We start from the raw sequence: 24254 nt of genomic DNA, 5'->3' as shown, positions 1-24254 counted from the left end.
TTCTGTTAGATTCAAAGACGTAAGTTTTTAAAAAATAAAACTAAAAATTTACAAGTCGCTGAATAATTATCAAAACAGTAATATTTTAATACTGTAACGATCGGTATTTTGAAAATTTTGAAGAGAATGAAAAATCATATATTTCGCTTCCAAACCAAATAAAAGAACAATTATGGTAATACGGGACCAAGCGACATACTGAACATACTGAATTTTAATGCTGATTCTTTATGGAAAATAATGTGACTTATCGCGTTATGTCCCTGCAATTTCAAATCAAAAATTCACATTGCAAAAATAGTTTCAGTTCCACCACCAAAAATTTCATCCTATTACCTGAACACATATGAAATCCTCTCTCACCAATTCTCGTGCCTAACCCGATTCATCCCCAATGCATCTGGATCACGATGATACGTTGCAATAACATCGCCGGTCGGAACCTTCTTACGTCGAAAACAAATCGGAAATCCGCTTGACGAAACAAGAGTCTCGCAGACATCGCTGGTCCACTTTTCCCGACTTATCTTGGAAATATATGTATGATTAAGCAAGTGGTCCGAGACACGAGGAGTATTTTGTAGCCGCTTCTTCCTCAAAATGCAGGAACAAACGTAACCTACTCCGGTCAAAAGAACTGGCCGGCGCGGAAAGAGGATGGCTGTTAAGACCTAAGCAGCTCACGGAAAGCTGCTTACGATATTCGGAACGATAGACGCGCTACGCCGCGAGTTACCTTCCGCTCCTTTTAAATGACAGGACCGTCAACCACGCCAGCATTTCATTATCATAAGTTATGCGGCCTCGACGACGGCTAATGGCCACCACAAAAAGACGAACACCAGGAAATATCTCGTAAGGCGATTGTAACCGGCACAATACATCGGCATGCGATCTCTGTTGCTTTTAACCATCCCGCTTCCGTCCTACGACCTTTGCTCTCTCCCTCTCTCTCTGTCTCTCTGTCTCTCTCATTATTAGAGAGAAGACTGTACCGTAGCGCAATTGTGCAGAATGAATATGATCCGGCTGCGTTTCACCGGGAAAATGACTCTTACGCGTGTGACACGGTTTCCAGCAACTTCATAACAAATGCTCGTCTTATATTTAATTCGACCTCGAGTCCTGAGTTGTATCGCGAGCTTCTGTCAGTGGTAGTGCGAACAAAGTTGACGCAGATTTGAAAGTCTGTTGGAAATGAGGAATATACTGGTAGAAATTTGAAATTACGATTGCGTCATTTCGTATCGCGATGCAGCGTACTTTGCGTTCTTGTAGTTGCGTGACGCGTATATGCTATAGCTAGATTCATGGCTGAGAAGGTGACGAACACGGTGAAATTTAAAGAAAAGTTGTATGTTTGGTGATTAATAGTTTTTGGATATAGTTGACTTTTTAATACGTAGATTAGTATAATAGAACTTACAATCTGCGAATTAATAGGGAAGTATGACTATTAGGATAGAGGAATTTCGAGATAGCAATACACTCGCTTATTCTTATAGCGATTTTTCTATGTAATATCTTTTTCCATTGTTCCTTTTGCTTTATTCTTTTCGGTGGGTAGAAATCTTTTGACAAGAATGAGAGATGGTGTTATAAAAAATGGCAGTTTGTACTTAAAATTCTGAAATAGTACCGAAACAGCGGTAAATGTGTATAAACGATATATGTATATAGAATAACATATGAATATTTCTTTTTGTAAAAATAGTATCTCAGAGACTCGTTATATTGCTTACGGTGATATAAGTCTGCAAGAGAATTTAAATATATTCTGTCAAACACATGAAACAGGTTCTATTAAGACAGTATCAGGTCTTCTCGCCAAGGATAGAGTAAAAATAAATATACGTTAGGAATTTAATATTAGCCACTTTCTGTAATTCAATTTTAAGAGGCTACTTATATTCCAAAATTATTGAATTTTCTGTCAGTATGTATCGGTGGGGTGCAAAAAGCGTCATATCGAAAATAAATTTCCTGAAATCCGACGATCGCCGTACGCAATTTCACGTGATCGAATTTACTTTAACCCGAACGTGTCGGCGCGTTACGTTTCATTGAACCGTATCAATGACGGGTGACAAATCGCGGTGTGTCCGATAATTATTACATATACGTATACTTTATGTTCGGCCATTGATTAATGGCGTCGCGATAAATTGCAGTTCACCCGATGGTTCAAGTACCAAACCAGCTAGTCGGCGCGCCAACTGGAACCAACGTAACGCTGGTTTGTCTCGTCGAAGCTTCTCCGAAGGCCATTAATTATTGGACACGCGAATCAGGTAAGATTCAATTAACTGTTTCCACCGTCGTTTGGTTTTATTCCTCATTTCGAAAAATATTACTAAAGCTGTAGAGTATTATAGTTCTAACGAAATCGCTTCCAGAAAGAAGCAATTCTGAACGAAAGACAGTTGTATATAGAAGTATTAGTAAATTCTGTATTTACTAGAAATTCTTTATTATATTGGTAATAACCATCTATTTTAATGTGGACAAATTATTTATTGTTAAATTGTTGTTGTTCATGTATTTATATCCAGTATATATGTGCAAGAATATTTATGTAAATATCAAGAATAAAATACATATAATAACTTATCTGAAAGATAACACATTTTTATTTAAATATTTCTCCTTTGTTACTATTTGTAAAAATACGAATATGTAAACATCCAAAGTTCATTCACACTGCACTTGTCAAATTTATTTTTTTCCTTTGTTAGACATAATTTAATTTTATCAAATTATGATGTATTTTAAACTTGCCTCTGTTCACCACTGTATAAAAGCCAGACATAAGATTTTATTTTTCGAGTCGAAGAACATGAATCGATAGATAGGTTTATTAAATCGCACGCGATAGAAACTGAATTTTCGTTGGCTGGCTGAGTAAAATAATAATTCGCCGAAGCGTGTTCGCTGGCGAGCCACGAAGATAAGTCACGTACAGAAATTTAAATGCGAAGCGAAGCCGAGCATTGTACGGTTCGAAAATTCCCATTCTACGGGATCCTTAGGACCTCTTTACTTTCTTATGGTGTAACGTTTTGTGAAACGAAGTTAGCATAATTTGATACATTTTATATAAAATTGTTTCGCGAAGATTAGTTATATGTACGGATTATTTTAAAATGTTAAAGAACCATGAGAGAAGAACAGTGCTTTTAACTTTGTTTAATTGGTATTTGTTTACCATTGAAATGCCTTAATAATTTTTCTATAGTAAACCAAAGAAAGTTCGACGCTTGACGTATTATAGTATACGTTGGAAATCCATTTATTTCTAGTAAAAATAAAATCTGACTTTTTTCTCGTAGTTTAGATATTAATGCTTGAATAATTTTTTAGTTTAAGAAAAGAAAACACGTGAAGCAATTTTTGTAGTATGCACACGCTACGAAAAGACATTTGTGCGTATATAGAGAAAATTATCCGTGTAAATTTTGTACGTTACGCGCTAACAACCATGTGACGATGGTTTGTGCTCACGTGATTATGAAAGAACTTAGAAACTCCTACTTTATATATTTATTTATTTAATGCTACAATCGTACAAATAAAATTATGATCGTTCAAAATACTGAAAATTTGTACGATGTTTCAACAGGTAATTTTTAAAAATGTAAATCCTTTTTCTGTTTCAGGCGAGATGATAATTAGCAATCACAAATACTCGATGTCAGAAGTGAAGACATCCGTGTACAGTGTACAGATGCGCTTGGTAATTATGAATCTACAGAAACAGGATCTCGGTGGTTACAAGTGCATCTCAAAGAACTCAATCGGCGACGCAGAGGGAAACATTCGACTTTACGGTGAGTTCTCATGGATAATACGTTTACGAGGATCGCAAACTCTCAACTTCAGTGCTTTCCAACTTCTTCCTCTACCTCCGTTTATGTTTACCTATCAAAAAGAATTTTTCTTCTTCGTGACTACAGGCACGCCCCCATAATACACATATGCACGGCCTTTTTATACGAAATTGTTTCGATAAACAGAATTTCGTTAGGAATGCCAGCAAAAGAGAACAAAACAAAGTTCGCAAGGAATATTGGACTTCTAAAGGATGGGCGGGTGTTATTAATTACGAGATAAAAAGATGAAACGATGATAAATGTGAATTAAAAGGTGAATAATATTGAGAGTTATATACATTGGAATGTATTACTCCAGCTTTCTTAATTTTTACATTTCTTTAGAAAAATAAAAATAAGGGATATTCACTTATTGAATTATATTCAAATTACAAAATTCTTCTTCAGAGAAATTATTTATTAGTATTATTTCGTTTTCTTCTCTCTTTTTTAATACGTTCCATACGGTGAACGTATCTCACGAAATCACGATTCTGCGTAATCCAATGTTAATTGGATCGCATATATGTGTTGCGTTACACTCGCTTAATTAGAGACAGTGCGATAAAAATTATAGTACGGCATGAAGAAAGTCAACACAAAACGCAGCATAAATAAAGTAAAATTATATTTCTATCTTAATTGCTAATTAATCACTGTTTATTATGAATCATCGAGGAGAAAGGAATATGCCATTATTTGCTTTGAATCAGAAAAATGTACAATAGAAAAAAAATAAAGAAATGTACACTATCAATGTATACAACGAAGATTATATTTTTGTAAAGAAACCTAGAAATTAAATTCGTATTTCATTTAAAAATGAAAATATGCATACGATTAAATTACACATGAAGAATTTAGAGGAAAAGTGGTTCTAAGGATAAAATCATTAGTTCAGCAATACTATGCGTAAAGATAAACTTTAATAGAAAAAACTCCATGCTTCTATGGTGTTAGTGTATAAGTTAGGATAAGTGGTACATATTAGATAGTTCAAGGAAACAGAGCTATGGGTGATGAGAACCGACCGCCGATAGTTGTCTGCTTAGCTTTAAGGTCAGCAGGCGATGACGTGTTGGTGGTCACGTGAAATCCTTGTGAGGCACGTTGGCTTAGGTCAAAAGGGATATGCACGTGGGTGTGTGTGTATGTGTGTGCTTACAGCAACTGCCTGCGCGAAGACAAAAGAGTCTTTGCTAGCGAGTGTAAGTAAACGGTACAGCGAGTATGAGCGAACGTCTCTTTTTAGCTAGCAATAAAATAACAGTTCAATCTCCTGTAACAGTCATCCGCTCTATCATCCCTACACTTCTGAACATTAAAACATTAACGACTGCCGCTATTATCATGCGAAAAAAACATTTGCTTTCTATACTTTTCTTGTTTTCCAAACAAAATGCGATTGTCCCATTTCTGTGCTAAACCTTCCGTATCATAATGTAATTATACATTATTATAAAAACTGATATAAATTCCCATTGCTACTTTCAAAATTTTATAATATTATGCGATGCAAAGTTATATTATCGCGCAACAATTTTATGAAAAAGTAGGAAACACGTGGAAGAATAATAATTCGCGTATGCGTCAAACTGTCAGGTTTCACGGCGTATGCGGATTATTCAGAACCGTTGTTAACAATTTACATGCAAATCAAAGATAAATGTTCGTACAAAATAATTGAAATAGTCGCATTGTTGATATACGGGAGATATCACGAATAATAACGATTCCCGATGATAGAAATAAAATGTGATATTTCTTGAAACAAGCAGCAGCGAATAAATTTCGTTGAATTCTGCAAAATTTCTCGGTTAACCGGAAAACGCAGACAAAGTAGATCGTATGACATAGTTATTCACGATATATATGGTGTAATGGTCGTTCACCTAATGACAATGGCAATTAGCATTGATTATTAATTTGAGCGTAATAGCTAGAGTATCGGGCTGGAATTGGCCAAGCTGCTTATTTTTGCGAAACCGATGGTTATCGTCTGCTCCGGTTTAGTTCTCTAACGCAAATCCAAATTTGTTTCGTTGCAACTCTCGACGCGGAAATGTTCGTTCGACTATCGGCAAGCAAAAACAATGTCACACGTATATATTGTTCGTATCGTGCCGTGAAACGATAGATTTTAATTCTAAACAAAATAAACCTGACGTTTTATTGGTTGAATAGTAATTTGCAATTTAGCGAGGGACGTATTCTACTACATTTTTAGAGAAGTGTCGCGATATTTTATCTCGATGTAATATAGAATATACGCGAAATGAATGTGTCAAAATCCTCTTTAATCTAACGGAACGATTGATAGAGAAAGATAATTTCGAGTTAACAATATGCGTTACTTCGAAGAGGAAAGTTCATGAATTTAATCGTTACGGTTAAACTCGCATATTTAAATTTTCTATACAATTACGCTCGTACGTAGTATAAATACGAAACCTATCGTATATTGGAAACTTCATTCTTCAAACTTAAATTAAATTTCTATGAAAGAATGTTAAATAAAACATACTAATAATGATCCTGTAAATATCTACAAAATTCATTAACTTTCCAGTTGACCAAATACTCTTAGATTATCTTGAGTAGATCAGCAATAAAAAGTGTTTGTAAACCCATCGACTCGAGATAATAAAAGCCATAATTATCGGCGGATTGATAATTTTCTAAATATAAAATTTCGTTAGCCATTTTCGTCCCACTTGTTTTGTACGGTGAAAAATCCCGAGTGCGCTTAAAAAGGGAATTTCATTTTCAAATAAACGTGGAACTTGTCGCGACATATTGTTTGTTCGCCGTACTTAGCAATATAAATTTTCGAATGAAAGTTGCGCAGGACAACGCGTATGTTGCACGTGTATGTTGTATAATGCAACTGCAACTTTAAAATGATCGAATTTATTACGACGAACTCACTCGTCGTCAGGTATGAGTTTTATATCGCGAACTACATGGTGTAAATCCACAGGGACGAAATTATGAAGCAAAATTCATTCTTCAAAATAATCGTACTTATCTACGTCCTATGTGTTATCGTAATCAATATTTATCTGAGAAAGAAAAGCATTAACTATGTAACATTTCAATCTAAAAGAGATGGAAGAGAATGATTATGGTTGCCGTGACGAAGGCACGCGGTGCGCGTTGGGCGTTCAGGCGCGAATCAGACGATATCCAGAAAGACGTAACAAGTGGAGTAAAACCGAGTTTAAGTATTTACAAGGAAATCACTGTAACACGCAGTCTATTATCAGCGCGCCAATCGGCTACGCCCCGGCGTTTAATGACGGAAATTTTATCGCGTAAGCCGTGTAAACTAACAAAGCCGACGCGTGTATTATCGTCCACGGGGAGTGTGTGTGCAAAGATTGTCCTGGCTCGCGCGGCGTGCTCCAACTTCTCGTTGAAGTCACGCGATCAGATAAACCCGGGGGATTAACCGTTAAACCGAAGCGAAGGTATAAACGGAGCGTGAAGAGAACGATGGGAGAAAAGAAAGCAGAGAAACGTAACGGGTGGGATTTTACACTTGAACACAGAGTCTGGTTGTGACCTATAACAGATCAATTGCGTTCAACATTCTGGCTAAATTTCAAGCTAAGAGCAGGATGCAATGATTGAAATAGTTTGATAATTGTTTGAAATATTTTTGGCCGAGAATCTTGATGGGTTAAAGTAAACTATAGGAAGCATACTTCTCTCGATTGTTGTACCGTGGTCGCTTAATCCGTGTGATAAACTTGTAATTTGGAAAGTTTAAGGAGAGTTTGAATTAGTAATGATATCTATTACATAGGCTGATAAAAGATGGATCGGAGAATGCTGAATAATTTACAGTTTTCATTAAGAATAAAACTAATATTCACCAGAGTAGTACATTGAAAAGAAATTAAACGTTTATTATGATGAATATAGAAGTATAGAAATTCTGATTTATTTTGATAATTTTGAATAAATGCATATCAGTGCGCATCTAATACTTAATATATGAACTAAGTAGTTCGTTATCGTTTTATTAAACTCAACTCTCAAAAGAAAACCGCATCATTTACGCTATTATATGTTAGCTTATTTAATACGCACGAAAAGTCATTTTAAGTTGTAAAAATACAACGGTGATACCCGAGTTATACGAACATGATTTCGCCAAATATACAAATGGACGAACAAATCGAACAATCAAATAGACAAAGAACCACAAGCATGTCTGCAGAGAGGAGAATAGTAAATCAGAGATGCGGTCGCGGGTGGCACACCCTGTACAACAGACGCGATCGAGGGTGGCTAGAAGAGAAAACGAGGAGAAAAAAGAGGGTACAGATGGAGAAGGAGAGGATATATAGGAGTATAGCAGTAGCAGGAAGCATCGCATAGAGGAGGATGGGACGACAGTGGCGAGAGATGTTGGCACGTCACGTCAAGGGCTAAAAGTCCGCGAAACAATATCCAACCGCCGGCCCATCCTACCCCAACGCTACATCTCTCTTCCCTTTTCTCTTGCTGCTGCTTCTTCTGTTCCGTATTAGTTATCGTTTATCAGGCCGGCCAGACAAAACGCGCCGCCGGGAATTGGGTGAGCCATCTGTTGCCAGACATGATCGATAAAAGTCCGCCAAGTGCTATCAGTGCTAAACTGCTATTTCGACGAGCTGCCGCACGTTTCACCCTTCCATTCCCCTCGTTCCAACCTTCCTCTCCTCCCCTATATCCACCCTACCACCCTGTGGCAATGTCTCGTTTTCTCGTGCCCCTTTGTCGAGCGTTCCACCACCTTCCGCGATTTCTTTTTCCCGCTTCTTCTTTTCAGCTTCCAGCCCCGCAACATCTGTCCGGGGCCAGATCCGATCGCGGAAGTGTATACGCAATAAATTGAATCCGGCCTGCAAATTGCTCGTTACGCTTTACTTGGTCGATTAGGCTTTTTGCGGACGCCAGCCGGCAAATTTTCGATGCAGGATAGAACCGAGAATGGGCTTCAGTTTTTTGGAAGCGGTTATGCCGCAAGACGTGCGCCATTTCCACTCGTACCTTGATGGCTTTTGCCGAAGGGTCGTGATGATAACGTTAAGGATATCTTTCAGTTTTCAACGACAGCGATGGATGCAAAGAATTTTTCTTCGGGACTTCGCGTTTTTGCAAGATAAACCTATTGTGTGTAATTAAGCCATTAAGGATCAAATAACATGCAATATAGTTTACCATAATGTTATAGATACTTCGATTTCTTTAAAAAAAGAGTTATAGAATCTAGGTAAGAGAAATGGTGACAAAGAAGGTATTAAGCGAACTCGTGACATTACTTTTCGTAGACACAATGTTAAGAAACAAAATTCGATTATTTAGATTTATTGAAAAATGTTGCGAATGAAACGTCGCGTTAACGAATTTCCTTATCCTTGCTTTATCTCCTCTTGCTAAATAAAAGGAGAAAACTGGTTTGCTTGCTTTTGTATTTTCGTAATTTCGGTGAATTACTTGGGATATATAATAATTTTAGAAAACAATATCGAAAGAGTACGGCGGAAGCGACGAAACTTCCCGTTTCGCCTTTTCCAATTTCTGGTGTGTCAATTTTGCAACACATGGCCCTTGCGTTATCGCGATGGAAGATTGCAGTTTCTTTTTGTTTTTTCTTTCCTTTCTTTTTTTTTACCTGAACATCGGACGATTCCTTAGGATAGTTTGAACAAATTGTTTCTTTACTAGTAATAAAGGCCTTGAAAAATTATTTTATTAGAAATAGTAGATGAATATTAATATGCATGTAATTAGTATCAATCTATTATATGATCGATTGATATTTCTTTAAAATTCTATAAATCAAATGACAGACTTCTTTCATTTTTATTATCATCATTTTATATCAGAAACTTTATGTGTATGTTTGAGATTTTATTGACACGAGAATTGCAATAAAAATAAAATTCAAATTTTAAAATATATTTTAATGAGTAACGTCCTATAGGACATTCATCGTTCACTCGTTTGAATCAATAAAAATATTATATATATAGTTATAAAAATATTATATATATATTATATATATATTTATATAACTATCCTCATATTTATATTTCAAAGCTCTGAATAATTACACAGAGACTATCTGTTTTGTTAAATTTTATCATTTTTCACCGAATATTTGCAAATATTACTTTTTATATACTGTGAATTTTTGAAACTTGATAATTTAAATAAAGTCCAAAGATAAACGCGATCCATTTAGAATTAATTCCCAACAGTCGAAATTACGTTGACGGAAACAAAAATTTTCCAACAACGAAGCAATAGAATCGTAAAGAAATTTTAATATAACAAGTTACACGGTTTCGCCGTAGGGGAGGGGATGTAAAAACTGAAGTATTTTTATGAAACCACAGCACAAATTTAATATCGCATGTAAACAGTTGCACGGAGATGCCCAGAAGATATTAGTGTTAGTAGAGTACATGTCGATACATGTATAAATTGAATCCACTATAGAAATTCCTCGTCAAAGAGATGCATTCTTGCTTCCTCTTTTTCCGCCAATACCGCCTCCTATGTAATGTGACGTCGAGCGTGAAAATGCTCCACTCCACAACCCTGGTATAGTTTCTATCACGAAGTTATGCATGCGCAAAAAAAAAAGTGTATGGCGTCTGATGTCACTTAAATTGTCCCACTAACTACCAAGCGTGTCGTTAGTCCGAAACGTATCGTGTAGCCAATTTTTTATGCAGCACAAGTTTGAAATATTGCTTATACGAGTAAAGAATTTTTTACACGAACAAAATTTAATTATATATTATACGTTGCATAATATCGAAATTTAAGAGAAATAGAGTTCAGATTAAAGATTTGCAATCTATTAACTGAGTACACAAATACGTGGCGCGATGTCTGACCATGTACCGTACTATACCACTAGCTTTGGATAAAACACTACTTATAATTTCTGTAGCAAGAAAATATATAGTCATACTATAAGTAAAATTTAATAACATGAAAATACCTTTATGTGTGTGTGTGTGTGTGTGGGTGTGTGTGTGTAAACCCATCTCAAGTCCACAACGAGCGAAATATTTTCCATTTAACTTCATCCTCTTCAATAAAACTGAGAAAAATGAAAAGTTTTATTAATTCAACTTAAAATTATTTCGTTTATTTTAGATATGGATCTACCGAAACACTCGAAGAAACTGGGAGACCGAAGACTGGACAGTGACACGAACGAAGCGGTCAACGATCGAGATCACAGACTGACTAACGTGTATCAAGGCTCTTTACGGGAAACAGGTTCAACCTTGGAACCATTCTTCAACGGCGACGACGCATCCTCGTCGACGTCCTCAAACGACATTTTACCACCCGCCTCTTGTATTCTTCTAATAGTATTGTCCCAACTGCTCGCTTTGACGTAAAGAACACTATAAAAAAAAGAAAAAAAAAAACACGTGAATACAGAAGGAACGAAGAATCATGCGTTTACTTCAACGACGACGGTCGATCATTTCTTTTCCTGTGTGTCGATGCATATCGATTTCTGTGCTGCGTTATACTCGTCGACAGAGAAAAAGCAAGTTCATTTCGAAAAGATTAGTTACAAGTTTGTGTTGATATCTCATCGTTGCATTTGTTCGATCCCTCCATCGATGATACACTACCGGATCTAGCTGACGAATTAGAATCGAAAGAGGTTGTATCTGTTTGCAGAGTTCGTTCGGTAAGTAATGATACATACAGATTTCTATCTCATGTGTATAGTTTTAAAATTCTATCATTTTTAATTTTTGTTAATTTGGTTTAATTTGGTTTAATATTTTACCGAGTATTCATTTTGAATTTTATTCATTTTTGGCTAGAAAATGTTATTTTCATTTATTTATTTATAATTCGTTTCTTGTCTTTATTTGAATTTTTTCCTTTTTTATGTATTTATCGTGGATATTATAAAATAAGATCACAAAACGATACGAAAATATTTTTCGACGTATTTCGAGCAAAATATTTCTTACATACTTCTCCTATACAACTTGTACAAATTTTGATATTTCATTTTACGTGGATTTAACTTTTTCTACAACTTTTCGCAACGTATTTGCCTAGTTTGAAAGTACTAAGTATCGTGTAATGTAAAAGCAAGTTTAACTGAATTAGAAGAATTTTATACAAAACTTCGTGATCTTCACCGTTGAAGGACTGATGAAAATATCATACGAGCCTTATACATTTTTATCTAAAATTCGATAATTCATTACACTGGACCAAAATATATATCATATTATTCCGACTTGAGTGAAAAACTGTTATTTATTCGAACTTTGTTATTAGTTCTTTGAATTTTAAAAATTCGTAACTTCTGATTGAAGCAAATTTGCAAAACACAGAAGTTAGAATGGTAAACAATTAACGCCCACATTCTGTATTTATTTATTACAAAATTTTCAATTATCATATTTCTATCTAAATATTAATCTTCCATATTTTTTTTCTATCTATGTACAATATTTCCTCTAGAAAGCTGAACTGAACAACAAATTATCTATCCAGAAAAATAAGTATTTAACTAATATTTAAATTTTATTGGCAAACCTTTTCGTAGAATCTTATCTTCAAAAATTGTATAACACTTCATTTATTATTTTACAAGTGAATAATTTCACTAGGTTAAATTTTGGTCATTTGTAAACAACGCGTTTTGCAAATAATACGCAAACTCTTGGCAAGCGATAGATTTAAATTCGTTACGTCGCCTAGGTAGGCATTTTTATCTCTCCAATTAAGAAGACACGTCTCGTTAGAGCAATTTCACCATCCACCTGTTACTCTGTAATCCACTTGACCTACGTGTATAAGTCCACACTTTAATGTAGCACCACTTACACGATCTTTCAACAAAAGAACCAGACCAGAGAAGTATTTTAAAGTGGTTTTAAAAATACGCGCCAATGTGCCAGGTAGTTAAATACAGTAAATGACTATAAAAACTGAACCGCTCGAAGAAAACAGGAAAAACATTTAAAGAACCGAAAAAACAGTACGCTTGACCTACTAAATGATCTTTTTCATCAATTCACGCGTAATTGCAGACGAATTGGTAAACGATACGAAATTCATTATAATTGGACCTAGTTAATTAGTACGTAATATATACAATGATCCGAAAATACTTTTTGTAGTCACTCTTAACAGTAACTTTTATTCAAAGAAAACATGCATAAAATAAAAAACAGGATTATAAATTACTTCCAAATAGAATATCAATAGAAATAACGAAACAAAAAGTAAAGATTTTTTGATTTCTCCATCTCATTAATTCTCTCAAATTAATCACCCCTTTCAGTTATCAAATAATACTTGGTAAAAAGAGGGTAATTGTTTCGGCTGGACAATTTATCGAACGAATTTCTACTCGAATTTTTCCTCGCGTACGCCGTTTGAACAAATGGAGAAAAATCGACGGACTGATTCCTTGTTTATTCAGACCGCGAAACGAGTCGAACCTTTAGTCGTACCGCGATAAACTTGGGTCACGGGTACAATTGCACGTCGACCAACAGGGGTACGTTATTGTATCAGAGCTGACGAACGTGAAATTAATATTCTAATGAATATCGGAGAAACGTAACGGCAGAACGAAGATCTCGTCGTGGATCTCGTCATATCGAACAGTTCGCTCCACCGTGCGATTGTCCGTTCTAGGCTTAACGAGATATCTCGTTAGCACTGCATGTTCGCCTTCTCTGTCTCTCTTCGACGACCGGTCTGTCGAATTGTCCGATCTGTTGCAATGATAGAATTATTAAACCCCGGGCTCGTGTACTTTTTTCTTGTCCCATCCTCATCTCTACCTCGTTTTTCCTCCTACTTTTCTCTGTCCCTTTTCACGTTATGTTTCACGGATTCACGTGTCTTTTTTCAACGTGTGAACACGCATATGGAGGGCATGAAATAAAATCTGTTCCCTTCATATCCGACTCGCTGGATTATTATGATCGTTGACGGGAATATCAGACAACCGAGATAATGTGAACGAATGGAATTTAGTTACGCAAATGTTGTTCATCACCGGTTCACAAAGGATCATGTGTGAATCGTAGTTCTGGATTTGATTAAAACTCGAATCAGCTACGTTTTCGTGTAGTTGATACGTAAGCCATTCAGACGCCACATTGATCAACTCTATAAGATAAAAGGAGCGATGATGTTGCAAATACTATTTTTTAAATTCACTTTAGAATTTGCTATTCTTTATATCGTCTTCTTACGACGAATAAACTTATTGACGTAAATGAATCGTGTATTTGTGTGATGAAAGTAAAAAATTAATAAGAAGTAGAATTGATTTCTAAGAAATCATGCAGAGGTTGTTTAACAATTTGTTGTTCGACAGCTCTTGATAATTTTTGATAATTTTTCCTTTCATTTAATGTTTCTAGTGAGGTTTTTAATTCTGTTATTTTGATTCTTTGTTGAAGTGTCATAAAATCTTGGAATATGTCCTCTGAGGTCTTTACAAATTTTTACGATACTAATGAATACAATTAAAATTGCCAGATACATATATATTATTCGTACATCATATCCGTTTCACTAGATTATCTAAAATTTGGACGCAAATATTCAAGAGAAATTTCATTGTTGGCGTAGGTATCATCGAGAGGAAACATATAAATTGTATCATTCTATTCTATTGTTTCTTGTATTACGTAGGAGGACAAGGAATAAATTGGCAATTATTAGTAACCTATACGAATCCAATACATATCCCTAATCAATTATAAAGTAGCAATATGATTTCACATTTTTAAGCAACGATTAGGAGTACACAAGTCTGAAGATATCGTTAGATTTGTAATAAATACGAAAAAAATTGTACAGACGAACTGAGTTTATGGTAATCGTTACACGAATGTAAAATTAATATACTTTTCGTGAGAAAAGATTTTATCAAGCTTAGAAAACTTTTGAATAAGTTTCGCCAATTAAACTTCATCCACTTTGGTAGCATATTATACATTTCGTGGATGTCCCAATGTCTAATAAATTCAAAAATGAAAAACAGTTCATTCTTGTGAAATGGAAATTTATTATCTCAATTGTTTACATATTTACATATTAATGACCAACATTTAACACAATATCGATTGATAATTAGCTAGAAAAATTTTATTTGTTCCTTAATTTCAATAATTTCTTCTAGTTACTCGTAACTTTCATTGGACTTTCATTCCTTACAAATTTGTTTTTCCTCAAAAATTATATCACTTACACGGAAAAGATAAACTCCCATCATACCGAAAAATATTACGCCTCTGATTAAGATATCATCGATTTTCTAATCTATAAAATTTTGAAATGAAATTTTATATATATATATATAAAATTTAAGTATAACGGTTCAAAAATTACAAAGTAACCACGTATACGTTGTATGAAAATGACAGTGTAACGATAACGATAAACGCAGTTTCCTGACAAAGTATAGTTAATTCATTCAGCGTGCAGCGTGCGTTTTGCTCCCTTTTACAAGAAAGTCTCGTCGCTCATATACACGGATAAAAGGAAAACGAAAAGAAGAACTGGCAGAAAAAAAGAGAGCACGAGACGAGATAAAGGTCAAAAATAAAAGAGTCGCGCAATAAAGCACAAAGTCATTAATTAAAGTCGTCGTATGAGCGAGAAATGAAGTTGTATCCGTGCTTTCGATACTGTTATATCGGTGTGCATGCACAGAACGCCACGTTGTTCGTATGATGAGCTTCCACCGTATGTAGTGTAAAAACGAATAAAAAAATATTATGAAAAAACGAAGAAACGCAAAAGTGGAAAATATTCCGAGCTAGTAAGAATGTAAGAAATGTATCCCTTTGCTTTTGCAACCAACAAATAAAAAGAGAGAAAAGTATCGTTGAGCATTATTATGGCGAGTCATGAATGATTCTGTACGGATGTATGAGAGGGTGTGTGTGCATCTTAAACGGGTATGTAATGTTAGGAAATATATGTACGATTTTTACGTACAAAAAGAAAACGAGCAAAATTTCATTTATCCTATGTATATAGATAGGTTATGCGATTTTTTAAATTTACATATTTTGAATTATCATATACATGATATGTGATAGTAAATAATAATAGATTTGTGAGATGGAACTATATCATCTTGAGTTATATTATTAATATTGTAGAGGATGTTTAATATATTTTTGAAGTTTCTGTTGGAAAAAACAGACTGAGATATTATTTATTTCTCACTATAAATCAAAGTAAAATTAAAGTTTAGATTTATAAATAGATCGCATTTTTGCTAGACAACTTGACAGATTTGTTGAGAAAATGCAGTTTTCTAGGATTCTTTACAAATAATATTCTTTCTAAGCATATTAAAAAAGTATTAAAAAGAAAGTAAAATAATTCGCTTCAGTTGAAAGAACGTGCCAAAGTGTGTGAATTTGAAGTAGTGATTCCGCGTTTCACCTATTAATCGCCTTTGATCTTCTCTTTTAAATACATTCTAATTAATGAAATTTTGTTTTAGAGGGATATATCAGTGTTTGATGCAAGATATTAATGTTATAACAATGTTTCCGGTAACGACATTATCCTGTTAATAATTAAGAAATCTTTTATCAGAAAATTTTGTATAAACAAAGCAACTAGTTCACAGAAGATCGTACGGAACATTTTATTTAATTAGAGGCTGAAATATAACGAACGCCAGTTTAAACAAATTTCCCTTTAACTTATTCGACGGAACGAATTCCTTTGTTGCGTGAGAAAATAATCCCTGTTCTTGACGTCCAATTTAATAATTACAGCCAAAGATTTATTTAAAAGAAAAAGTGCGGTTCGTTTGGAAAGAAAGTAAGAAATTACGCAAAAATTTTTAATTTCGTTACTCTTCCAGTGATAATAACTGATTAATTAAAATTTTTATGGTAGAAATCTTATAGTTTATAGCTTAATATAATTTTTAATGTGGTGAATTTGAAATGCAGAACTCAAATATTTGAGAATTTAATAATATAAAAATTCAGCAATTCAAGACGAAAAATAGAAAACAAGGAAGATGATTCCATATAAGTTGATAATTCACAAATAAACAAAATTTCTACGCGCAATTGCAAACATGCGAAATGAATGAATATGAGTGAATCGATGACTGTTAGTAACTAGAAAGAAGAAATTATGCGACATTTAATATTAGTGAATATGAGAATACATTTATGTGTAGATTGTGTAAAATACAAAATATAATGAAACGATATTATTAAAGTTATTGAATTGTTGGCTGTAGGTGTTTACGACGTTTATATGATATATATATAATATATATATATAATATATATAATATATATATAATAGAGTGTAAGATATAAATACAATATGAAATCAAATTACACAACAAAATCGGCTTTCCATGGTTTGGTAACATGAAACAAAATCTTAAATATCGAAAAAGATTCCATCAACCATTTTCTTTCAACAATAACACGAAAATGAAAAAGAGAGAAGTTGATAGAATTTTTATCGTTAGATAATTTAATTAACATTAACGAAGAAATTTATCCACAGATTATCATGAATATCATCGATCATTTCTAAATTATAACTTTCAATTCATCTGCAAAATTATACGGAGAATGAAACGTGTAAGTGAATGAAATGTATATTTATGCAAAGCGAAACAATCGATATAAAAGCGTATTGTAAAATATACTACATTATTTAATTATTAGTACACTGATTCTGAGTGGATGTAAATATTTTTGTTCTACTAACCGTTTTTATTCTATTATATTAAAAGATCCAGATAAATCTCATGTTACGAGGCAATCGGGAAACATAGCATGTTTAAAAAAATTAAAGGAAATCGCATAAATATAATGTATCTCTAAAAGTGTACCGAATTTAATAGAGTAAGTCGATTGACGCGCGGGTGAAAACTATCAACGAAAAACAGAAATTAAAGCTCATATCGGATAACATATCGGGTGGCTTTTCACCCCCGTTGAATTTTTCCTTACATATCCGGGAAATACTTTTTTGGGATTTCTAACTCGAATTTTAAGCGATTTCGACCGAAATCTTCGACACTTTCAGGACCTGGATTTTTGTAATGTAAGTTATTTTATTTTAAAAATGCTCTGTCATTTTGTCAATATTGTAGTTAATTTCATTAGGTAACCAAAGATGGCTTAACATTTATGAGAGACCACAATCATCGTAAGTAATTATAATATTAATATTTTCTTTTTTTTATACAGAATCCTCATCAATTTATTAACAAGTGCACTATTTATATTTTTATTTGAAATTTAGAAACTCTAAAGATTAAAAGTTCGAAGATTAAAAAATTCTGATATTTGACAACTATTATTTACAAAGTGTTGATACATCTTTGGATATTCGATAAAAAATAACTAAAATATTAACAAAAATGACAGAGCATACCCTCCAAAGATCACGATTTGCACTTAAAGAACATAATATACAATTTTATTTAGCATCGACCTATCCATTCGAATTGGCTTTTTGTGCTTCGTCATTTATCAAATGCTAAATTAGTGTTAGTTCCATTTCCATTAATTAACAATAAGTAATACTCGATCGATAGATGTGCGGATTTGATAATAAACCAAAATAAAAGAGAGTGACTAAAAAAAAAGAAGTAAACATATATGAATGATTAGTCTTTGAGGAGGACTGAGAATCGCCCTCCTATAAATGGCCGGGCCTTAATATATTTTGCACTATACATACATACATAACGTACATTATTTATGAAGAAAGAAATAAAAAATGAACGAACAGAAGGATTTGTCATATTGTGAATACGATCATCTTCCCCTTCGAGAGTCGAATATTTAAGGGCGTAGCCGCACACTGTACAATAATTACGCGCATACACGTATAATATAAATATAACATATGCATACATACATACGGTATAATATACGAATATGATTAACGATATGCATACTTGCGTCGATGTAATTAAATAATGTATCGTGTAATAACGTGATCCCGTGATGGATACTTGTACTAAGCCTATCAATGAATTATCGCACTGCTGGTACCAACGGAGATAAATATATATATGAAACTGAATAAAGAAACGATTAATGTATAAATCTCATTGTCAATCATTTTTAGTATCTGTGTAATCAACGTTTAAAATTATGTGCCGTGATATTTACATAGATGAATATTTCATTAGAAATTTTCAACGTTTAATTGATGTTGCAAATTTTATTTTTAATTTTATTAAATTGAAAAAATTCCGTTTTTATTACAAATTTAAAATGACAAAATATACATGATCACCGATATTTGTATAAATTGAAAAAATGTTTATAACTATTCTTCATTACAACGTATTTATATCAACGTATAATATCATTTCTGTTATATTACATGCAAGAGACTCATTTTAAAATTCATCAGGATTCCTACTTTATAAATATATATTGTATAGATATATATTGTATTATATGCAGCATATTAAAACGTCCCATTGACCTAGATGCTTATTCAGTTTACTGATCTGCTGCTGTCGTTCTTTAACGGCAATCTAACGAGTCTACATAAATTAATTAATATAAATATCGAGCATTAATCGGGTGTGGAACGGTACACAAAAAATTTTACGCTTATATTTTAAACTTTACACACCAAAAATTACACAAACATTTCATGGCATATGTATGACCGTATAACAACTTCTAAATTTTGTTCAAAATACAAAGGACAAAAGAACAAAGAACAAAATAAATTAATCAATTTTCTTGTTTCTACTGATCAAAAAAGCAACAAGTGACCTCCTACTTAAAAGAAACGTAGTACAAGTTAATGTATGGTCAGACGTTACTAATAAATATTCATACGATATTTAAATAAAATAAAAAATAAAAAAGTATTAACTCAACTAATACAACCTACAACCTCTGAAACTTACAATCTCATAATATTTTCAATCACTTGGAAGTAAGGAAGAATAATAAACAAATTTCCCTATCGTCCCAATCTGAATAACTTCTCAACTTTCGCACGAACCTGTACAAGTCAACGACTTCTCTTTATCATCTCATCCAGTCAACATTTCTATTACAATCATGCAATTTCATTTTACCAAAAATACATCAAGTACTTTCACCATCCAATGGGATCCAATTTACAACTCCCGTTTACAACTCCCTACTACCTTTCTTCAGCAAAAAAAAAAAAAAAAAAAAGGAAAAGAGAGTAAAAAGAGAAGAAAAAATGTGTATATATTTCTACACGGGTCGTTCTATCAGAAAATGCTGAGAGTCTGCCGAGAACGCGAACACTCACGTAGGGAAAAAAGTGACAGCATATTCGGACATTGATAGTCGTTGACCCTGAACAGAATCATCCAACTTGCTGCCCTTCGCTTGCGTCGTACAAAGACCGCAAAGGGTACGCGTTTCCATTTATATCGTTCAAAGAGACATCGGGCAACGGCCGTTATTCGGGGATCAAATGGAATGAGTGTTGTACCGTGTTTAGCCGGCACGTCATGAAATGACTGATGGCCAAACACCGAAACCCGTTCCGCCTACTCTCGGATTTTAGGTCTAACAAAATGAAACCGTTGAATATCGGTGACCTCGAACCGGAAAGGCCTTTCTCTCTCTGATTCGTGCATAGACAAATTGCCCCGTTCTTCCCTCGATGTTTGCTCAAGGATCGCTTTGTTACTTTCCACGAAGTTCTATATAGCGATCTTTGCAATTAATATAATATTTACTTTTGTATGGAATGATTGTGATTTGGAAGAAATCGAAGGCAAAAAAATTGGATTAATTCTTCAGCTTTCGGCAGATTTCGAAAGCCTGAAACTCTTACTAACAATAATAATTGAATTTACAAACTATGCTGTCTTAATGAAAACACCAACTAATTATTTTGTTCTAATTTAACAAGGCCGAGATTCCTGGTAACAATTCGATTACGGACTAATTATGACTTCAATAGGATTTAACAATGCCGAGATTTCTGGTAACAATTTGATTACAGGCTAGTTATGATTTAAATAGGATTTCGCTTGATTGCGGAGAAAGGCATCGACTTTAATAAACGACGGAGCAGACGATAATTACAAATCGTTTAATCAATTCTAAATAAACGCGTTCGAATTGTAGGACAACGGAATGTAGACATTATTATTACAGTAATTTATATTCGGTCATTCTTCCAGGATGATATGTCGGTAGCGCGGAAATGTTTCGGCAAGGTTGCGAACCAAATCCAATTCAAACGGACACGAGTAATAAAAGCCAAATTGTTTCTGTCCGATTTGAACAATGAAAGTACGAAGAGTGATTAATTAAGCGATACACGTGATAAACGGATATGGCATAAACGTCCGTTCAATCGGTACATTATCGTGTACGATGGAAAATATGTACTTATCGAGGGCATTATACGTTGTGACAACGAGTCACGTCGATGCATGTTATTATATTTTGCATTGCTCGTGTGAAATTCGTTGCCAAATCGATGCTCCGCGACGCGTATATCGCGAATAAAATAGATGGCTTGGCCGAAAGTACCGAGCTCAAAAAGCTCCTATGGTGTGAACGTTTACATTAATCTATTTTTTAACAGATAAACATGCGCCAATTCATTTTCAACTCGCTTGACACAAAGTGAATTTAAAGAAAGTTTAGGTTGGTTTGTTTTGATATGTAAATTAAAAATTATTATAATCACATTTACAGAGTTAACTTTCAATTCCATTTAATATGAAGGCCACGAATAAAAAACATGATAAGTTATATTCCCAGTCTTTTCAACAAATCTTACACTAAAAATATCGTTTCATCGATTTTAGGATCAAGTAAAAAGATTTAGGATGTTTTTGTCACTCTCTGTCACACAACAAAAATTGACTTGTCGGATTTCCTTGTATTTAGACACCAATAATTAACAATATATCTCTTCAAAATTACGAGGAAACCAATAAAAATCTTTTCATGCGCTAATCTAACATCAAATTTTAACTCACGGTGCTTCCACAAAAATTCCATAATCACCAAAGCTGACATGTCAGTAGCTAAAGGAAAGCACGACATTAAAAATACAATTTGTCTCAAGTTGACATCTCAATTAACATCGAAGATACTCGAGTTTAAAGTATAATGTGTAGTATAATGTGTGAAAATAAATGTGAACGATCTATCGTGACCTGGTTTTTTTCTGGAAATGCGTACGTCGCTTGGCAGTAGCAAAAAGACGCCCACTCAGCGTCTGTCACTGACCGCCGCACAACCATCAAGCTTGAGATAGGTCAGCGCTCGCGTGCGAGGAAGAGATATTCGACCACCCAATAGGCATAGCCACGTTAAAATATTCAAAATTATTCTCCGCTTCAAACGACGATATCTCTGAAACGATACGATGGATCGAAACGAGACAAAAAGCATTTAAAAAGGAAAAATCCTGCTTTTTTCGCTTATAGAGGACACGTTATCATATTTTATAAACTAACTATAATATAAAAATATGTAAAACGTTGTTTTTGAAGCAATTAGTTTTGTTGTTGGTGTCGTAACGATTCTAAGGGTGTGCATAGTATAGGGAGCAATATAAAAAATATTGAAAAATGTATATATATTAAACGTATATATATAAAATGTATATATTTAACAGGAATAGCGAGGAATAGTGAGAAATATGGTGGAAGAAATGGTTGAAATTTTATTGGAATTAAAGTCAAGAAGGACAATTCATTAGGTTATGGATCGAGATAATGATATAATAAAATATTACAACTGAATATATTAAAGTATTAAAGTAATAATTTTATATACAGTTTTTACATAAAAATCAAAGCGAGTAAATCGATTAGAATTTATCTACAATATAGAAAATACACGATACTTCTTAGCAGACTTGTTCATGCTAAATCTACATTAATAGTGAACAAACATTATTAATACTTAAAAAATCATAACGCCAGTTAGCCAATTTTCATCAGCCAAAGTTCATTCGATAGACCGAAAGGATTGGTCATCTCGATGGCTCGATATTAGGAGAGAAGAATAACATCTTGCCATGACAGTCTATGTCGTTGTAGACATCTCATCCAGACTGAATACACTCGATGATAGTACTTGGCCAACTGGACTAACATAACTTTGCCGACCGATGACCAAATAAATTGCAGATACCGCATCCTCGCCGGCTGGGATATGACCTCGATGATTATTCAATTTAATGAGCCATTGTAGACGCTCTCTGAAACGTGACGTTTACACCGCAACCGATTTCCAAGCCTCAAACGATCGGTCGTTCATGCTTAACGAGTTCGCGACTCTCCCTGTCCCTCTTGCCCTATTCCTCCGTCACTCTCGTTTCCACGCTATTCCTTGATGCTATAGAATTCTCTCCATCCATCCACGAACGCGTGAAAGTCCCCTCTGGCTCATGTACACACGCGTCCAGAAGGCCACCAATACGGGAAAGGTTTACGGCGCGTTCCTCTTGCTAGAATTTCGATCCTATGACAACCACGCAATTCTAGCCGACCGATAATTAATAGACACTTGGAATCGAATTAATCCGCAATACGACGACAGGATGGCACTCCACGTTCGGCCATTAATTAAGGATCAGCACTCAAGGCGACAGCAATGGGATCGCGGTACGATCAAAATAGTAAATAAAACTTCCACGTGCATTCTCATTAATTAAATTGCATTTATTCGACCGCATCGGTCGCCGATCGATGTCTGGTTTTTCGACGTCAACAAACAACCGGCCGTCTGTGGTTATTAACGAAACTGTTGGAATTCACCGATACACTAATTCACCAAAGTATTTGGACACTCGCCACGGAAAACATTTATGTGCATATTGTATGTGTCATATAAAACATTTTGAAATATCGTTAGTACTGTAATGAGACACAACTGGCACGATTATATTGGTCAAATTTGATATCAATCTGAAATGTAAATAGAAATTACGAGATGTGTTTGCGATAAATTTCTAATCTTGTCTAACTCTGGTGCCATGAACTGAATTCGCTTCGATTTTGCGAATCGTGTACATTGTAGTCGAGACTGCGGCGATTTTGGTCGACCTGATTTTCGGGTGAAATCCCGTAAAACGAGGAACAGCTCTGAAATTTTTAGCAGATGTTTTGCAATATTCATTGGTAATGTTTTAATACCTAAACATAGCGAACAAAAATCGGCGTATCGATCAAAACATACACGATGTTACAATTGTTGTGATGCAGTTGAAATCAATTGAACTCGTATTAGTGTTGAATTTAGTTTAACTATAATTCGGTGGTGCGATATATTTCAGCAATTAATTACTCAAGTTACCACGAAGGATTCCCTGTAGGCAATCTGT

General features: G+C 34.1%; 1 protein-coding gene across 2 annotated transcripts in view; it reads left to right on the top strand.

Moving 5' to 3' along the window:
- The window catches only part of LOC132908011 (lachesin-like), a 186804-nt gene extending 167804 nt beyond the window's left edge, over positions 1-19000 (top strand). For both annotated transcript variants that reach the window (XM_060961530.1, XM_060961528.1), the window contains exons 7-9: positions 2172-2291; positions 3657-3827; positions 11034-19000. In XM_060961530.1, coding sequence (XP_060817513.1) covers positions 2172-2291; positions 3657-3827; positions 11034-11284 — 542 coding nt within the window. In that variant the 3' untranslated portion in view covers positions 11285-19000. The remainder of the gene's footprint in view (positions 1-2171; positions 2292-3656; positions 3828-11033) is intronic.
- Positions 19001-24254: the final 5254 nt, after the last annotated feature.

This window comes from Bombus pascuorum, chromosome 6 (assembly GCF_905332965.1).
Source record: "Bombus pascuorum chromosome 6, iyBomPasc1.1, whole genome shotgun sequence".
Classification (NCBI taxonomy): domain Eukaryota; kingdom Metazoa; phylum Arthropoda; class Insecta; order Hymenoptera; family Apidae; genus Bombus; species Bombus pascuorum.
The sequence above is the reverse complement of the archived record's forward strand: the minus strand, read 5'-3'. Positions and strand labels throughout refer to the sequence as shown.